This window comes from Hylobates moloch, unplaced genomic scaffold (genome assembly GCF_009828535.3).
Source record: "Hylobates moloch isolate HMO894 unplaced genomic scaffold, HMol_V3 SCAFFOLD_20, whole genome shotgun sequence".
NCBI lineage: Eukaryota > Metazoa > Chordata > Mammalia > Primates > Hylobatidae > Hylobates > Hylobates moloch.
In genome coordinates this window covers 24,400,137-24,415,957 of record NW_026652295.1, presented here as the reverse complement: position 1 = coordinate 24,415,957, position 15,821 = coordinate 24,400,137, and the positions used below count along the sequence as shown (strand labels likewise).

The window sequence follows — 15,821 nt, the reverse complement described above, 5'->3', positions numbered from 1 at the left end:
TATTGAACTCCTGTGTACAAGTCATCATCCCAGGTATAGAGGATACAGCTGTGAAGAGGCTTTTGCCCTCACGAAGCCATCTGTCTTCCTGAGTAGAGGGCTGGTGAGTGAAAAGCAAAGGAAAAGGGTGAGATAGGCGGCGGCCAGGCTTGGAGAAAGGCCCCAGAAGCCAGTGCAGGGAATTTGTCCCATGAGTGAGGGGAGCTGCAGAAAGTTATAAAGCAAAGAAGGGACGTTACTGAGTTGTGTTTTAGAAAAACCATTTCAGTTTTGCCGAGAATGGACTGGGGAACAGGTAGAACCACTGGAGTAAGGGAGGGTGGTTGGGAGGGTGTGGCTTTCTATAGAAAGAGATTAGTGAAGCTCCAGACTGAGGCAAGGCAAGGAGTTGCAGAAGAAGATTTGAGATACATTTAGAAATGAGAAGCTTTAGGATTAGGTAATTTTTTTTTGTTTTTGTTTTTGTTTTTGTTTTTGTTTTTTTACAGAAACCAGTACATCTGTAGCTTTGGGCGTATAAAAGTATAGTTTTGAGAAGAGGGTCAGCTACCACCACCTGCCATGTCTTTATGAGATGGGCACCTGTTTCCCTCCTTATATTTTCTTTATCCAGATCACATCCTATTCCATTCTTGGGATTTAAAATTCCATGTTTTATGCAAGGATACATCTTCACATGGGATGGACAGAACTCTAGGATTGTCAGAGAACTCTACCACATTACTGGCTGGGTTTAAGGATAAAAACTTGCATCTGTCTATTGGCTGTGCTTTGATTAGGACAGCAAGAGCACCATATATTAGAGACACAAAGTTCTGGGAATTTCTTAAAGATAGGCCAAAGTCATCCATATATCCAACGAATACTTATTGAGCACCTGCTGTGGGTTCAGTCATGGTTGCTACTTTCACCAAACCTATATGCTAATTGGAGTGGGGAGGCATGAGTGTGCAGGCATCCACAAAATCATATGGCCAGATTATAAGCAATATTTCCATAATTTACTTGTTTGAAACAAAGAGACCCAAATTAGTGGTTTTCACACTTTTTTTCTAGACATAGACTTCTTTCTTCAAATGAAATCTGACTTAGAAACCTATCACACTAGACAATAGGAGCTGCTCTGATTTAGGCAATGGTGGGACCACTGAGGCACTTTTGTGGGACCTCTTGTGAATTATCTGAGTGGTCTCAAAGCTGCTAGTCTGGTTGACTTTTGCTACTTAAGTACTAACTTTTGCCTTCATTACTTGTTACTTTCTTTCACTGTTCTCACACCTTTGTGTCTTTAAGCAAGGGCATCATAGAGCCTCCAGAGGAGACCAAAATTTACAAGGATTCCTGGGATTTTGAACCTTATTTGGAAATCTTGAATGCTGCTGTAGGAGATGAAATATTTCTTCACTCATCCTGGATAAAAGAATACTTCACTTGGGCTGGATTTAAAGATTACAACCTTGTGGTCAGGGTATGCTATTGTTCGTCTTTGCTTTCTTGTATAGTGGAAATGCATGAACACCCCTTTGTTTTCCAATAAGCATTTATCAAGTCCTATCAACTGCCTAACAGAGAACAGATTTCACAATTGATCAGCAATCTCTTGTTGAATATTTAGAGAATGTTCTTAAGTCCCTAAGTATTTCTTTTGGAACATCTTTTATCTCCTATCACCATGTGTTTTTTGTTGTTTGTGAGTGTTTTTGGCATGGCAGGAACAGCTATTTAAACTGTGGGGCTAGAAGGTACGATCCACCCAAAGAGGTGATGGCCTGGAGCAAGGTGAGGTAGAAGCAGGTAACCCTTATCTGCAGCTATGCTGAGGCTGAATTGCACAAATTAAGAACTAGACCTAGGCCTACAGCTTAAACTAGCCCTAACACATACATACAGAGCCACAAGCTAAGAAAGAGTTCATGTTATAACCTAGTCACCAAAACTGGACATATCTCCAAAAGCAAACTAAATACTAGCAGACAGAGGGTGCAAGACAAAGAGGAGGTCTGAAATGGGACAGGAGTAACTGCAAAGTCAGTGAGTAACCAGCCATCTGTGGCTTATAGGAGATGCCTGAGGTTGTGCAGGGGAGCAAAGTTTAGGGATGTCATCAGGAAATGGACAACACTCACACTCTTAAGACACAAGTATTCATTACCCTCAGGGTAAGAACTACTCCCAAGTTTATCTTTCAATTCCTGATCATTAATGCCAGATAACACTTGCTATTTTCAAAAGTAGTGATCCCCAAAAACCTAGCTGGGGCCCATGGCCAGTCTGTGACAAAGTTTTTGCTGGCAAATAGTGAAATAAGTAAGAGAGCAGGTATGTATGTCAACTCTCTTTTCTGGGATGAATTGTTATTATTCCATGACTAAGTCCTTTCTATTTGGGGGGTATTAAAACATTCTTTCTTCAATGAAATAAAAGGGTAGCAGAGGCAAGGTTTTTTTCAGTCCTCAGCCAAATAAATGGTTAATATCTATATTAGTTCCCAGATAATTTCTAGAAAATTGTCTTTGAAATCTAATGACCTAGGAAGCATTGGTAAATGATATTTTCATTAGGACAATTGGTACAAAAAAGAGAAAAACTTTTGACAGTTTTTTATAAAACATTTTCAGTGAAACCATTTCTATTTAGCTGCTATATGACAATGAGAAACATCCCACATTTATTTCCTCACCTGCAAATTTATGGTGGGATTTGATGTCTCATTACTAATAGTACTTCAGATAGCGATAACCAGCTCTATACATTTGATGTTAGTGACATGAAGCGGTTTTGCTAATATAGACTAGGATTTGAATGTTACAGTTCAGGTGAGAGAAGAGACTCTTAATATTAATTTCCAGTTCATTCCTATCATCTATCATTTAAGAGCATTTGAGTCTTACACACTCTTAGAATTTTTAAAGACCTTGACCACTTGATTGATATTCTTCTCTTTACCATGTTGTCATTTGCACAGATGATTGAGACAGATGAGGACTTCAATCCTTTTCCTGGAGGATATGACTATTTGGTTGACTTTTTAGATTTATCCTTCCCAAAAGAAAGACCACAACGAGAACATCCCTATGAGGAAGTAAGCAGCAACACTGGTGGAAGTCTGCTTTTCTTCCTTCTTTCTTTCCTTCCTTCCTTTCTTTCTTCCTTCCTCCCTCCCTTTCCTCCCTCCCTTTCCTCCTAAATAAACTTTTAATTTTAGAATAACTTTAGATTTACAGAAAAGTTACAAGGATATTAATTATAATACAATATTAATTATAAAATATTAATTATAATTAATATAATTATAATTAATACAAAGTATTATTAACAACTCACTTTACTATGGTACATTTGTCACAACTAACAAACCAATATTAAAACATTGTTATTTATCAAAGTTCACACTTACTTCTTTATGAGCCATTCCCAAAGATTGACTTCTTTGTCTGCTTACTTCCAAACACCTGCTCGACCTAAGCTGTTATTAGACCTGTGAGCATTGATCTCTGCCTTCCTTTTCCTCTGCCCCTCCCAATGGGTGTCTCTAGAAAGGAGTTAGATCAACATGAAGCAACACATTTTATTGAATTCAAATTCTGAACAAATCCCTCGCCAGTGGCAGCATTATGTAAAAAGCTGTGGCATTGGAGACAGTGTCAAGATGGGGACTGATGCCCCTTTCTGCTGATCATGATTCCTGATTAGGAGGCTTTGAGCAGTTATTTAAGCTGTCTGAGCTTTAGGGGTTTTTGTTTGCTTCCACAGGGCTTGCTCCCACCTGACCAGTTTGTCGTGATAGTCAAATGACATAATATATGTGAGCGTGCGTTGTAACTTAAAATTGTCTATGAATGTGAGAATCATTAGTTTTGAGGCTATACGGTCTGCCCTTAAACTTATTATATGTGCCATTTAAATGTGTGATGTCCTAAATGTAGAGGTTTAAATATACCTTAACCTAATAGATGTAATAAATGTGCTCTTGAACTACATTTTAATAAATTGACTAGTACTTGCTATTGAAGAAATCCTATATTGAAACTTCAGTAAAACTAATAATCTGCTACCTGATTTATAGGTTTTAAGACAAAAAAACTGGCACTGGGCACGGTGGCTCACACCTGTAATCCCAGCACTTTGGGAGGCCAAGGCAGGTGGATCCCCTGAGGTCAGGAGTTTGAGACCAGCCTGGCCAACATGGTGAAACCCCATCTCTACTAAAAATACAAAAATTAGCTGGGCATGGTTGTGGGCACCTGTTGGTGCTACTTGGGAGGCTGAGGCAGGAGAATCTCTTGAACCCAGGAGACGGCAGTTTCAGTGAGCCGAGATCATGCCATTGCATTCCAACCTGGGTGACAGAGCAAAACTCGGTCTCAAAAAACAAACAAACAAACAAAAAACTGGATTTTTGCATGTAAGAAAATCCTGTGTGAGGCACCGTATAGATGATAAATAGGCTTACACCTTTTTAGATAAAACGAATCTTTGCATTTATTGCTTTATATATCAAACACTTACCAAGCTTGCTTTATGCCAAGCACAGTGTTAAACACTTTGGAAATATTAAGACATTTAATCCAACAACAACCCTATGAACAGATATTACTATCTGCCCCCATTTTTGGGGGGAAGAAACTGGGGTTATAAGAGTTAGAATAACTTGCCCATGGTTGTACAGCTAATGAATGGTGGTGCGGGGCTTTAACTCAAGCAGTCTAACTCAAAGCCTATGCTCTTAGCCACTGTGTAGCCTCTCAAATCTGAATTTACAAAACCTCTAAATTGAGATGTCTGTTAGCCTCAGAGATTCACCTTTGAAAATTTTAAAATAACTTCATTTAAAATATTTAATTTGGGAAAAAATACCACTTTTTCACAGCTTTCCATAATGCATCTGCTGGATAAAGCAAGCTGCACCTCTGTTGCAGATTTAAATACACCATGAGGCAAATCATGATGCCTGCTCTGCACATGGTACTGTTATACTGTGGCTTGAGGGCTTTTATCTCCCAGGATTTTAGGGAGAGTTCTATATGCTGAGGTTTGGTTAAAGAGGTTATGCCTATATGTGGAAGAGCTCCTTTTCTTGCCACCCGGAGCCTTCTCATATTGCCTCCCTCCTGCCACCTTTTTGGAGGTATTAATTGCCTTTCAAACTCATCATTTCTATCACACTGACTCTCCATTCTTAAATGCATGGCTCCTGTAGCTTACCATCCTCCTGCTCCAACCTGGAAGGGCTCCTCTCTAGCTCTGCTGCAAATCTGCTACCTTTCACTGCCTCCAGACCCCACCCATGCCTTTCCCTTCCTTGCTTCACTTCTATGTGGGACTTTCTGCTTAACTGTCTCCTGCCTCGTGGTGTGTAAGTTTCAGCATGTAATTCTGGGTGACTAATCATTTTCCATAGACACCCAAAGGCATTGCTCCTTTGGCTTCCAGTTATAGACAAGGTTGCTCTAAAGAAAACTTATACTAGGTTGATCCTCCTTTCTTTGTGGGTGACTTTTAAGAATTACAGGATTAGTCCATATTTACTGATAAAAAGACTTTTTTCAGCTGATTTGGGGCTCTTACGTATAGGTGTAGGATCTGTCATCTGGTAGGCTCTACTTATAGAGGGCTTGCACACTGGTGCAAGGCACATCTCATAAACTGGTGAAGCTGGGTGCAGACTGCATCAAGTAGAATGCAGGATGAGAAGGGGGCAGGCCTGCTGAGCTCCAGCTGATCTGAAATTTCCAGAGAACTTGGAAATCCGGATTTTCATGTGAAATACCCAAATTTATAAATGTAGAAGGCTGAGTCAATGTTCTTAACGAGTTATAGACTACATGAAATGAGAGCTAGGCTGTATTTGGCCAAAGGATCATCAGTATGCTTTAAGCTGTGAAGGTGAGGAGAGGAGCCAGCTAGTAGGCTAGGGGACCCCTGAGTGCCAAAATGTGGAGGCTCTTGCTTTCAGCATCACAAACACACTACCTGCCCTTGTTCTCCCGCCACCCCAAAATTGATTCTACGTATTGAGAGAACTGTCTAAATATATGTGGCCTGGGAGCCATACATAGGGTAGGGAAGGGGCCAGCTATCTCATGGACATACTTTTGGGCTTGCCCTGCTGTCATCCACAGTACCTACTTCTCTTCCCTCTACATCCGAACACCCCTCCATGTACTGTCTGGGATTCTATAGCCTCTGTCCTGCATCTCCGGTTTCCACTTGTCTGCATGCTTTCTAGATTCACCTAATTAGTTGAATTCTCCTGTCAATGAATCACTTCCTTTTCTTTTCACTGTGGCAGTTTATTCCTGTATAATTGCTTTGCAACATTTTAGTTGGATCTGGAAATGCAGAGGAGATAGGTTATGCACGCAATTTGTCCATCATTGTGAACCAATAGTCGTCTCCTTAGCCCAGTGACAGTACCTCCTTGTTTTCCTGAATATTCTTCTTTTGCATTCTTTTGGAGTTCCTCTTTCCCCAGCCACTGCTTAAGTCTCTTGTTTCCTTCCTGGACTCTGTGTTCATTCCACTGTTCTTCCCAAGTCTCTTCCTGGGTAAACTCACCTGCTAACATCACTTCTCTGTTAATGACTCCAAAAATAATCCCTATGTCCGGCCCAGAGCTCTCTCTGGCTACTTCCAGTGCTGTCAAGCTTTGGGTTCTTAATAGTCAACTGCCTGCTAGATATAATTGTCTGGATACCTGAATGCTTAATACATAATTTTCAACTTGTTCAAAGTTCAACTCCTCATCTTCCTTCTTTAAAATGTTCTTTTTCCTTTTTCTATCTGATCATTGGTAATATCATTCCCCAAGTCAGTCAAGCTAGAAACAAAGGAGTAATCTTTGGTTCTTCCCTTTTCCTACATCCCCAAATCTAATCAGTCATCTAGACCTTTCCATTTTACACCCCAAATGTTTCTTAAATCTACTTCCAATTCTCCTGTGTGCTCCTCTCCCAGCTAAAAGGCCAAGAAAGGCCATTTACTCCACACTGGGAGGAACCAGGTCCTGGCATTGCATCTTAGCCAGGCCGAGCTTAACCTGACCAAACTGTAGAATCATGTTTCTAAACCTCTATTAGCAAAACTCTGACCTATGTTTGTAACCTCAGTTTCATGATGGATATAATTGTTTTATACAAATCGTGCAAAAAAGAGAAATAGATCTAAAAATGCCAAACTTGCAATCATTCTGTGTCATTTAATAGCCTGTCACTTATGAAAAGTTTGCCTCTACTGATATTGGCATGATATTTACCGGGGGAAAAATGTGATGCAGACACTGAAAGGGCTCCTGTAAACTCTAACATTGGTGCTGATGGATTGTTAAAACTATGTCCAACCAAGGATAACTTCTCTTTATTTTGTTTATATAAATTATCTCATTTTTTTCTCTCAACAGTCTCATAATAGAGAAATGGAGGCTTAGCAAGCTTAAGGTCACGTAATTAGTAAGTGCAGGGCTGAGACTCAAGACCACCTCTGCTTGTCTCCTAATCCTGTGCTGCTTTGGCTCTTCAACAGTTTAAAAGTTGGGATTCCTTAAGGATAAGGATCTTGACCACTTGATTTAAAGTAATCCTCTTCTGTGACAGGCCAGAAACTATAGACTGTTGTGAGCTTCCAGGCTCTGCTTTAAAGCCTTTGAATGTTCAGGTGGATACTTGAACACTCGGCGTTTAGAATGACGATGACAGCAAAGATTTCTTGAGTGCTTACTATGTGCCAGGCTTTTCTTTTTCTTTTCTTTTCTTTTTTTTTTTTTTTGAGGCGGAGTCTCGCTCTGTCGCCCAGGCTGGAGTGCAGTGGCGCGATCTCCGCTCACTGCAAGCTCCGCCTCCCAGGTTCACGCCATTCTCCCGCTTCAGCCTCCCAAGTGGTAGCTGGGACTACAGGCGCCTGCCACCGCGTCCAGCTAATTTTTTGTATTTTTAGTAGAGACGGGGTTTCACCGTGCTAGCCAGGATGGTCTCGATCTCCTGACCCCGTGATCCACCCGCCTCGGCCTCCCAAAGTGCTGGGATTACAGGCATGAGCCACCGCGCCCGGCCTGTTTTAAGTATTCTGTATACATCCTCACAACAATCCTATGAGGAATGTTCTATTATTGTCTTCGTTTTATAGATGAGAAAGCCAAGGCACAGAACGGTGACCAAGATCATACAGCTAGAGTCTGGATTTGAACCCAGCAATCTGCAGTCTGTGCTCTCAGCCAGATGCTCCCCCTGCTCTTAATCCATTTCCTGTTTTCCTTCTTTCGAGTCCTGCTGCACTTAGCATCTTTCCTTTTCTCCTCAGCCTGTGATATCTGCTCCCAGAGACTCTTCTCCTTGGCTCTCGGTGCCTCTGCCATCATGGGCAGCTGCTCCTCCCAGGGACAGGAGGGATCCATACTCTGCTTCCTGGGTTGCCCCTGCTAGTGGTTCCATGTCTATTTCAGATCCATAGCCGGGTGGATGTCATCAGACACGTGGTGAAGAATGGTCTACTCTGGGACGAGTTGTATATAGGATTCCAAACACGGATCCAGCGGGATCCTGACATATACCATCACCTGTAAGTCTGGAAGCACCTAGCGCCACCAGTCCATTGCTGAGGACGCTGTGGATATGCATAAGCAGTCAGTGACTGCCTAAGCCCCCAGATTCTGACTAATATGTGAGATTCCACCTTTAGAGCTTCATTCCTTTGTTAGTTTGTTAAAAAGCAAATCTGGTTAGGAAGGTATAACATTAAAGAGTCATTTACGCATTCATGTGAATGTGTTATTGCACCCTTCTGGAAGTGGGTTTTGGTATAAGAAAGAGAAATACATTATAAGAGGGAAAGGGCATGTTGGCCAAGACAAGAATGAGTATTTGTGTGGCAAAGACATGGTCATTGAATTAGTGAATTCCCGCATCACATTTTTGTCTGTGCTCAACTCTGAGCATGAATTTGGTGGGCTAGTTGGTTTAAGGGAATGGCCCACTGAGTTTCTGTCTGCCTGCACTTCAAAACTGTTTAAGTCTTTAGGATCATATTTAGAATATTTGCACTGAAATTCACAAAGGGCAATTTGCCATTTTTATATTTGCAAAATAATCACCAAAGAGTACTTTTTCTCATTACTACAGATCCTCTGAAAAAAATGCAGAAATTTTAAAATTCTAATTATTTAAAATATATAAGCAAAAGTTTGTACTCTGAGCTTGCAAGCAGAGGCATTTATTAAAATTTCTTTTTTACTTACTTCCTTTTGAATGTTTTTAAATGATATGAAAAAGTTTAAAAATGTGAAGCTATATAAAATAAAAAGGAAGTAACCCCACCAAGCACCTCTCCGGAAATCCTGTCTCCTGCCCTTCCCTCCACCCACTCTTATGGTAAGCTTTGATAATAGCTCAGTGTGTATCCTCCCAGGCCTGTTTCTGGACATAGCAACATTTCTCTAAATATATTTGTTTTCAATAAGATGTCCCACATAGTTGGTAGTGAGGGAGTGTTATTGTTGCCGTTGTTTTTATTTTTTTTTTTAATTTTGGCAAAGCACACGCCACCTTTGGGATGTTGCTGTTGTTTTTAAATGAAATCCTAGTACAGATGTTCTGCAACTTGCATTTCTTACTCATCAATATATTTTAGATAGCCTTCCATATTGGGACATCCAGGTCAACCTCAAATCTTTTAACAGCTGTAAGACATTCCAAGTTTTTTTCATTTTCAACGGATCATATACCTAAGTCTTGTTCTAGAAAGAAAGGAATCTGGCAACTTTTGAGGGGATCTTGGGGATTTTTTTTCTTAAGAAAATAATTCCATCTTGGAAATCGCTAAACTCTATCTTGTTCTATTGTGTTTTGGTAACAAGGGTCACAAATATAAGATGTCATCATGAATATTGGGAAGCAGTCACAGTCCACTTTATCTTGTTCCTCTGAAAATGGGATTTGTGAATTTACTAAACATTCTTCTGGTTATAAAAATAATACATATCCACTGTCAAAAATTTGAAAAAATATTTTAAAATGAAAAATTAAAACTACAAATAATACCACTACCCAGAAATAATAATCGATATTTTGGTGTCTAGCTAATCTTTCTTTTTTTGCTTCCAAGCACATATACCATACATACTTTTCTACCTGTGTGTTTATCAAAGCGATTTTCCACAGTATTATATTTTCCTACATCATTTTTAATGCCTGCTTACCTGATACCACATACCTATATTAGCACTTTATTTAACCTCTTTGACCTTTAAGTCATTTCTAACTTTTCACTATTTGAAACAATGGCAAATAATCATGTGGATGTGTCTTGCACACATTCATAGTGACTTCTGTAAGTTAAATTCTTGGGAGCGGGGCTGCTGGATTCCATGAATACAATGTCTAGGCTTTCAGTGCCCTCTGCCAAATCGTTCTTCGGGAAGCCAGTTCACCTTTCCAAAAGTAATGTATGAGAGAATACCTTTACCTGTACCTTCACTAATAACTAGATTCTATTGCTTTTGTGTACAAGATATAGATGTAGATTTTCATATATAAGGATTCCTTAAAGCAAGGAACATCATAGTACAATAAAAATGAGACAAAATCTCGTTCGAGGGACTATCTGTATTCAACATCCTGAAAGTTCTGAGCTACATCAACAGCTGGAACAGTACAGAAACACTATATCTTAGGGAGGACAGAGTGCCAGGTACCAAATAGATCCTGGCAAACGAACAGGCATGGAAGTTTCCAGAGCACATTCCCATGCTTTATCTCTCTTACAGGTTTTGGAATCATTTTCAAATAAAACTCCCCCTCACGCCACCCAACTGGAAGTCATTCCTGACGTGCTGTGAGCAGAATGGGCCTGGGATTTTGCAAGTAAGGAATATCCTGTAGGTTTGGGAGCCATCCTACCGTGTATCCCGTGACACTCTCTTTGACACCTAAATTAAGCAGACACCTTGCCTGACAGAAACCCTGACTTTTGGGGGACTGAGAACAGCTAACATTCCAAGAACATTCAAGCGTTTTTAAAAGTAAATAAACAGGCTAGGCGCGGGGGCTCATGCCTGTAATCCCAGCACTTCGGGAGGCCGAGGCGGGTGGATCACCTGAGGTCAGAAGTTCAAGACCCACCTGGCCAACATGGTGAAACCACGTCTCTACTAAAAATACAAAAATTAGCCAGGCATGGTGGTGCTTGCTTACAATCACAGCTACTCAAGAGGCTGAGGCAGGAGAATTGCTTGAACAAGGGAGGTGGAGGTTGTAGTGAGCCGAGATTATGCCATTGCACTCCAGCCTGGGAGACAAGAGCAAAAGTCCATCCCCCCACCCCCACCAAAAAAACTAAATCAATAGTGCATCCAGTCCAGAGTCCATAGAACCCTTGGCCTGGTTGAGGTAAACATACAGCCAATAAGTAAAACCAAAATCGTCCAGGTTGTGAGTGTTTAAAACATAATCCTGAGCACACGAGGGAAAGCAGCAACAAAAGCTGAAGAGAGACAAACTAAAAACCGAGGGTGAAATGGAAAGCAGCACCTCCTCATTTCCAACAGACCTCTCTCCTCTTTTGGACTAATGACGATGAACTTGCCTGGCACTAATCAGATTTGACATTCCTTTCCTGCAGCCTGAGATATGATTTTATTAAGTGAATTATAAAACCTGTCTCAGCTGTGCACAGTGGCTCATGCCTGTAATCCCAGCACTTGGGAGGCTAAGGTGGGCAGATCACTTGAGGTCAGGAGTTCGAGACCAGCCTGGCCAACATGGTGAAACCCCGTCTCTACTAAAAATACAAAAATTAGCCAGGTATGGTGGTGGGTGCCTATAGTCCAAGGTACTTCGGAAGCTGAGGCATGAGAATCACTTGAGCCGGGGAGGCGGAGGTTGCAGTGAGCCAAGATTGTGCCACTGCACTCCAGCCTGGGCCACAGAGGGAAACTCTTGTCTAAAAAAAAAAAAAAAAAAAAAAAAACCTGTCTCCTTATGCTTCTGATTGAAGGGAGCATATGACTGCAAAGATAGTAAACTCGTTGACTCATGCATTTATTTATTCCACAAACAGCTATCCCATCCCATTGTGTTATAATAATCTATTAATTGTTTTTCCCAGTAGATACTGAGATTCTTAAAAGTAGGAACTGTCACCTGGGTAGCCCTAATGCCTAGCACAGTGCTGAGCACACGTATGGTTTTATTCCTAATATGAATTCAAGGAAGGAAGGTACAAGTGAATTTCTCTTTCCCATTGTCAGCATGACTTGCCTCTTAAAATAGGCTTCAATGTCTTTAGCAGTAAAATTAAGGTTTGAATTAGAATATCTTTTACATCCTTTCCAGTTGTAAAGTTATTTGTTCCATACTCTAATCTAGCATAAAGCACTGGGCTAGAACTTCTAAGTTATAAGCTAGAAGGGATGCTAAGGAAATCCACATGCAACTTTATTACAAGGTAGACTCTCATGAGCACTGTATTTGTTGTACAAACTGAGTGTCAGGAATACTGAGGAAAGAAGGATTGCATGTGAGGTTTTGAGATGACCAAGAAGAACATTGTAGAGAGATAGCATTTGAGGAGTAAGGGGTAGGGGATTGGCTTAAAGATTGGGAAAAGTTTTAAACAAGCTAAAACAGAGAGAGAGGAAGAATATTCCAGACAGAGTGGGGGAGGTTAAAAGGTGGAAAAATACAAGGTGAATTCATGCAATGGCAAGTCTTCCTCATATGGCACCGAAGTAAGGGAAACCAGGAAAGGGGCATGAGTGGGAACTGGGAGAATAAGGAGAGTTAAGAGGGCTCAATGCAGATGCTGAGCAGGTTTAGCCGTTGTGAAAAAGCAACAGGAATAAAAGATAAGGAGGCAGCAGATAGAGCAACAAGTCCAAGGTCTTAGAGATGGAGCAGTTTTGAAAGAAGACAAGTTAAAGGTGTTTCTGTATAAGTGGGTGAATGAAGCGGAGCAGAGATGAAGGCAATAGAAATCAAGAGATCACTGTGTGCATTTGGACATTGCTGTCTCAAGGAGACTTGGAGTCTGACCTTTTGAGTTAAAATTCCAGCTCTGTCACCTACCATATGACCTTGGGCAAATTATTGGATCTCTTTGTGTTCCAGATTTCCATCTGTAAAATGAGTAATAATAGCACTTACCTCACAGGGTTATGTCATAGTATAAGGCATGTCTAGAAAAGTGACATGCCATGGTAAGTGAACAATAGATGTTGACCATATCAGCCCCATGAAATAAACAGGAATACCATGTGGCCCACAGTCAGCTGGTAAATCCTTAAGACTTGGGAGGAGGGTCATATTCCAGTTCACATTCCAGTTTTAGATTCTCGCTTATCTTAAAGCATTATAGACCTTGAACTAAATAAGAATAAAAATTTGCCCCAGTGCAGTAAGAAAATGAAAAGGCATTGAAATGAGACTCATACTGTTGTTCGTTAATAATATCTTCATTTCACAGGAATGCAAAACCACATGAAAATTTCAAGAATTCACTGATCTGATGCAAAATGAAAATTTATCATTACATCTTGAACCCAGGAAGCTTACAGCAAAGAGACTATGCTTTATGACGTCAGCAGTGGATAATTCCACGTTGCCTTTGTGATTTGCGCATATAGCTTACATTTGTGGATCACTACATAGCCAGATCAAAAACATTTTACTTGTTCCATCCACAGTTCTCTACAAAAAGAACCAATGAACCCAATAGGAACAAATTCTCTGTGGAAAATAAAGCATAACTGTAGTAATCAGTCACAGAGGAAACAGGAAGAGAAAAACATCCAAGACTACAGTGAAAACAGGAAATGGTCTGTTTTCATGATATTCATATGATTAAGACACAAATTTTTTCTTAGGAAAATGTGATTGTTAACTAGAATTCTGTTTTACATGTTGACATTTCCAACACACACACACACCACTGATTTGAACTTCAAAATCTATTTTCTGATTATATATGCTAGGTCTGATTCTGAAGATACAAGAATTCAATGGTGGAATTTGTCTCCTGAAATTTCTAGATTCATAATTAGAAGTGTTTATTACCAACTTCTCACTTAGATTAACATCAATGATGTTTGATTATTCTGGTTAACCGCTCACATGCATAACAATAATGCTAGAAATTCAGGAATTACATTTTGTGATTTATACTGTGTGGTAAATTATTCAGTTTTCACTGAAAATATAATGTATATCAATGTAATGTAGGTCAGAATGTCTATGGTGAGCAAATAAAAGATTATTTTAAAATATGAATTTTTCTCATACTAAGTCTATCTTTATTCTCCTGCTATCTTTCCAGTTCTCTCCTTCTGATCTCCTGATACCACCAGTTCCTTGACATCACCAGGACCACCAATTCACTGACCTGATATCAGCTCCCATGTCCTCACTTCCCTTTGCACTCCTTTCGCATATACCCCACATCTCCTGCTCTCTCCCCATCTCCAGTATCTCATGTCTCACTTCCATTACTTAAATAAAAAACCATGAAATCGTCTTTCTACTTGGCTCTCACATCCACTCTGTCAACAAATTGTCACCTTCATCTTCAGAATATACCCAGGGTCTGACCAATTTCTACCACTTCCACTGCTACCAAGATCAGAAGAGGAAGGAAACTCAAAGGTACGATAATCTTGGCATTAGGGACTGATTTTCCTCCACAGACACCCGCCAATTCCAGAAAAGGCCAAGAAACTGAATGCCTCAAAATTTGCTCAAAGCCATTTACTGGGAGATGTCTCATGGTTGACACTCCTAGTGTGAAGTCACCTTAAAGAGTGCCAGGGAAGCTGCTAGCTCTTGGGTGCTGCCACCACACCTGGCCCCCTGACTTGTTTTTTGAAGCAAAAATATTGACACCAACATGTGACAAGAGCGTGCGGGGAAACAATTTCAGGACAATTTCAGAAATGATCATAGATGGAAAATTCAAACAAAGTATCAACAAATCCAACCTAGCAATTTATAAAAAGGATAATTTATTACAATTCAGTTGGCTTTAGTCTCAATGCAAAGTTAGTTTCACATGTGAAAATCAACCACATTAACCGAATAAAGGAGAAATTTTAGTCTGGGCATGGTGGCTCATGCCTGTAATCCCAGCACTTTGGGAGGATGAGGTGGGAGGATCACTTGAGTGCAGGAGTTTGAGACCAGCAACTTCAGACCAGCCTGGGCAACATAGTAAGACTCTACAAAAAAAAATTTTTTAAATTAGCTGTTCATCATGGCATGCACCTGTAATCTCAGCTACTCAGAAGGCTGAGGCAGGAAGATCATTTGAGCCCAGGAGGTGGAGGCTTCAGTGAGTCACGTTCGTGCCACTGCACTCAGCCTGGGCAACAGAGTAAGACCCTGATTATAAATAAATAGAAGAAATTGTATAGGATTATGTCAATTTATGTACAAAAAAATTTGATAAATGCTTTAATAGCCATTCGTGAACTTAAGTGAATAAAGAAATTCATAGTAACCAGGAATAGAAAAGATCTTTCTCTGAAAGAAACACTACAGCAAATATTTTAGCAGTGAGATGTTTAAACCTGCCCAGATTGGCAGTATTTCAAGGAGACCAGCCATCAACACTTCTTTGCAATATAATGAAAATTCTAGTCAGTGCAATAAGGCAAGAAATACGAAGTGTAATTATTAGAAGAAATAGCACTTTGGGAGGCCGAGGCGGGGGGATCACGAGGTCAAGAGATCAAGACCATCCTGGCTAACATGGTGAAACCCCGTCTCTACTAAAAATACAAAAAATTAGCTGGGTGTGGTGGCGGGCACCTGTAGTCCCAGCTACTCGGGAGGCTGAGGCAG

The 15,821-nt window shown here is 40.4% G+C and overlaps 1 protein-coding gene across 6 annotated transcripts in view; it reads left to right on the top strand.

Moving 5' to 3' along the window:
- The window catches only part of LOC116460244 (cytidine monophosphate-N-acetylneuraminic acid hydroxylase), a 58,965-nt gene extending 44,472 nt beyond the window's left edge, over positions 1–14,493 (top strand). For 3 of the 6 annotated variants that reach the window (XM_032141197.1, XM_032141193.2, XM_032141196.1), the window contains exons 11-15: positions 1,294–1,468; positions 2,966–3,082; positions 8,438–8,553; positions 10,757–10,853; positions 14,302–14,493. In XM_032141197.1, the coding sequence (XP_031997088.1) occupies positions 1,294–1,468; positions 2,966–3,082; positions 8,438–8,553; positions 10,757–10,853; positions 14,302–14,340 (544 nt within the window). In that variant the 3' untranslated portion in view covers positions 14,341–14,493. Of the gene's footprint in view, positions 1–1,293; positions 1,469–2,965; positions 3,083–8,437; positions 8,554–10,756; positions 10,854–13,452; positions 14,256–14,301 lie in introns of those variants that run through there. The other 3 variants (XM_032141195.2, XM_058432441.1, XM_058432440.1) reach the window with 3 other exon arrangements.
- The last annotated feature ends 1,328 nt before the right edge of the window (positions 14,494–15,821 follow it).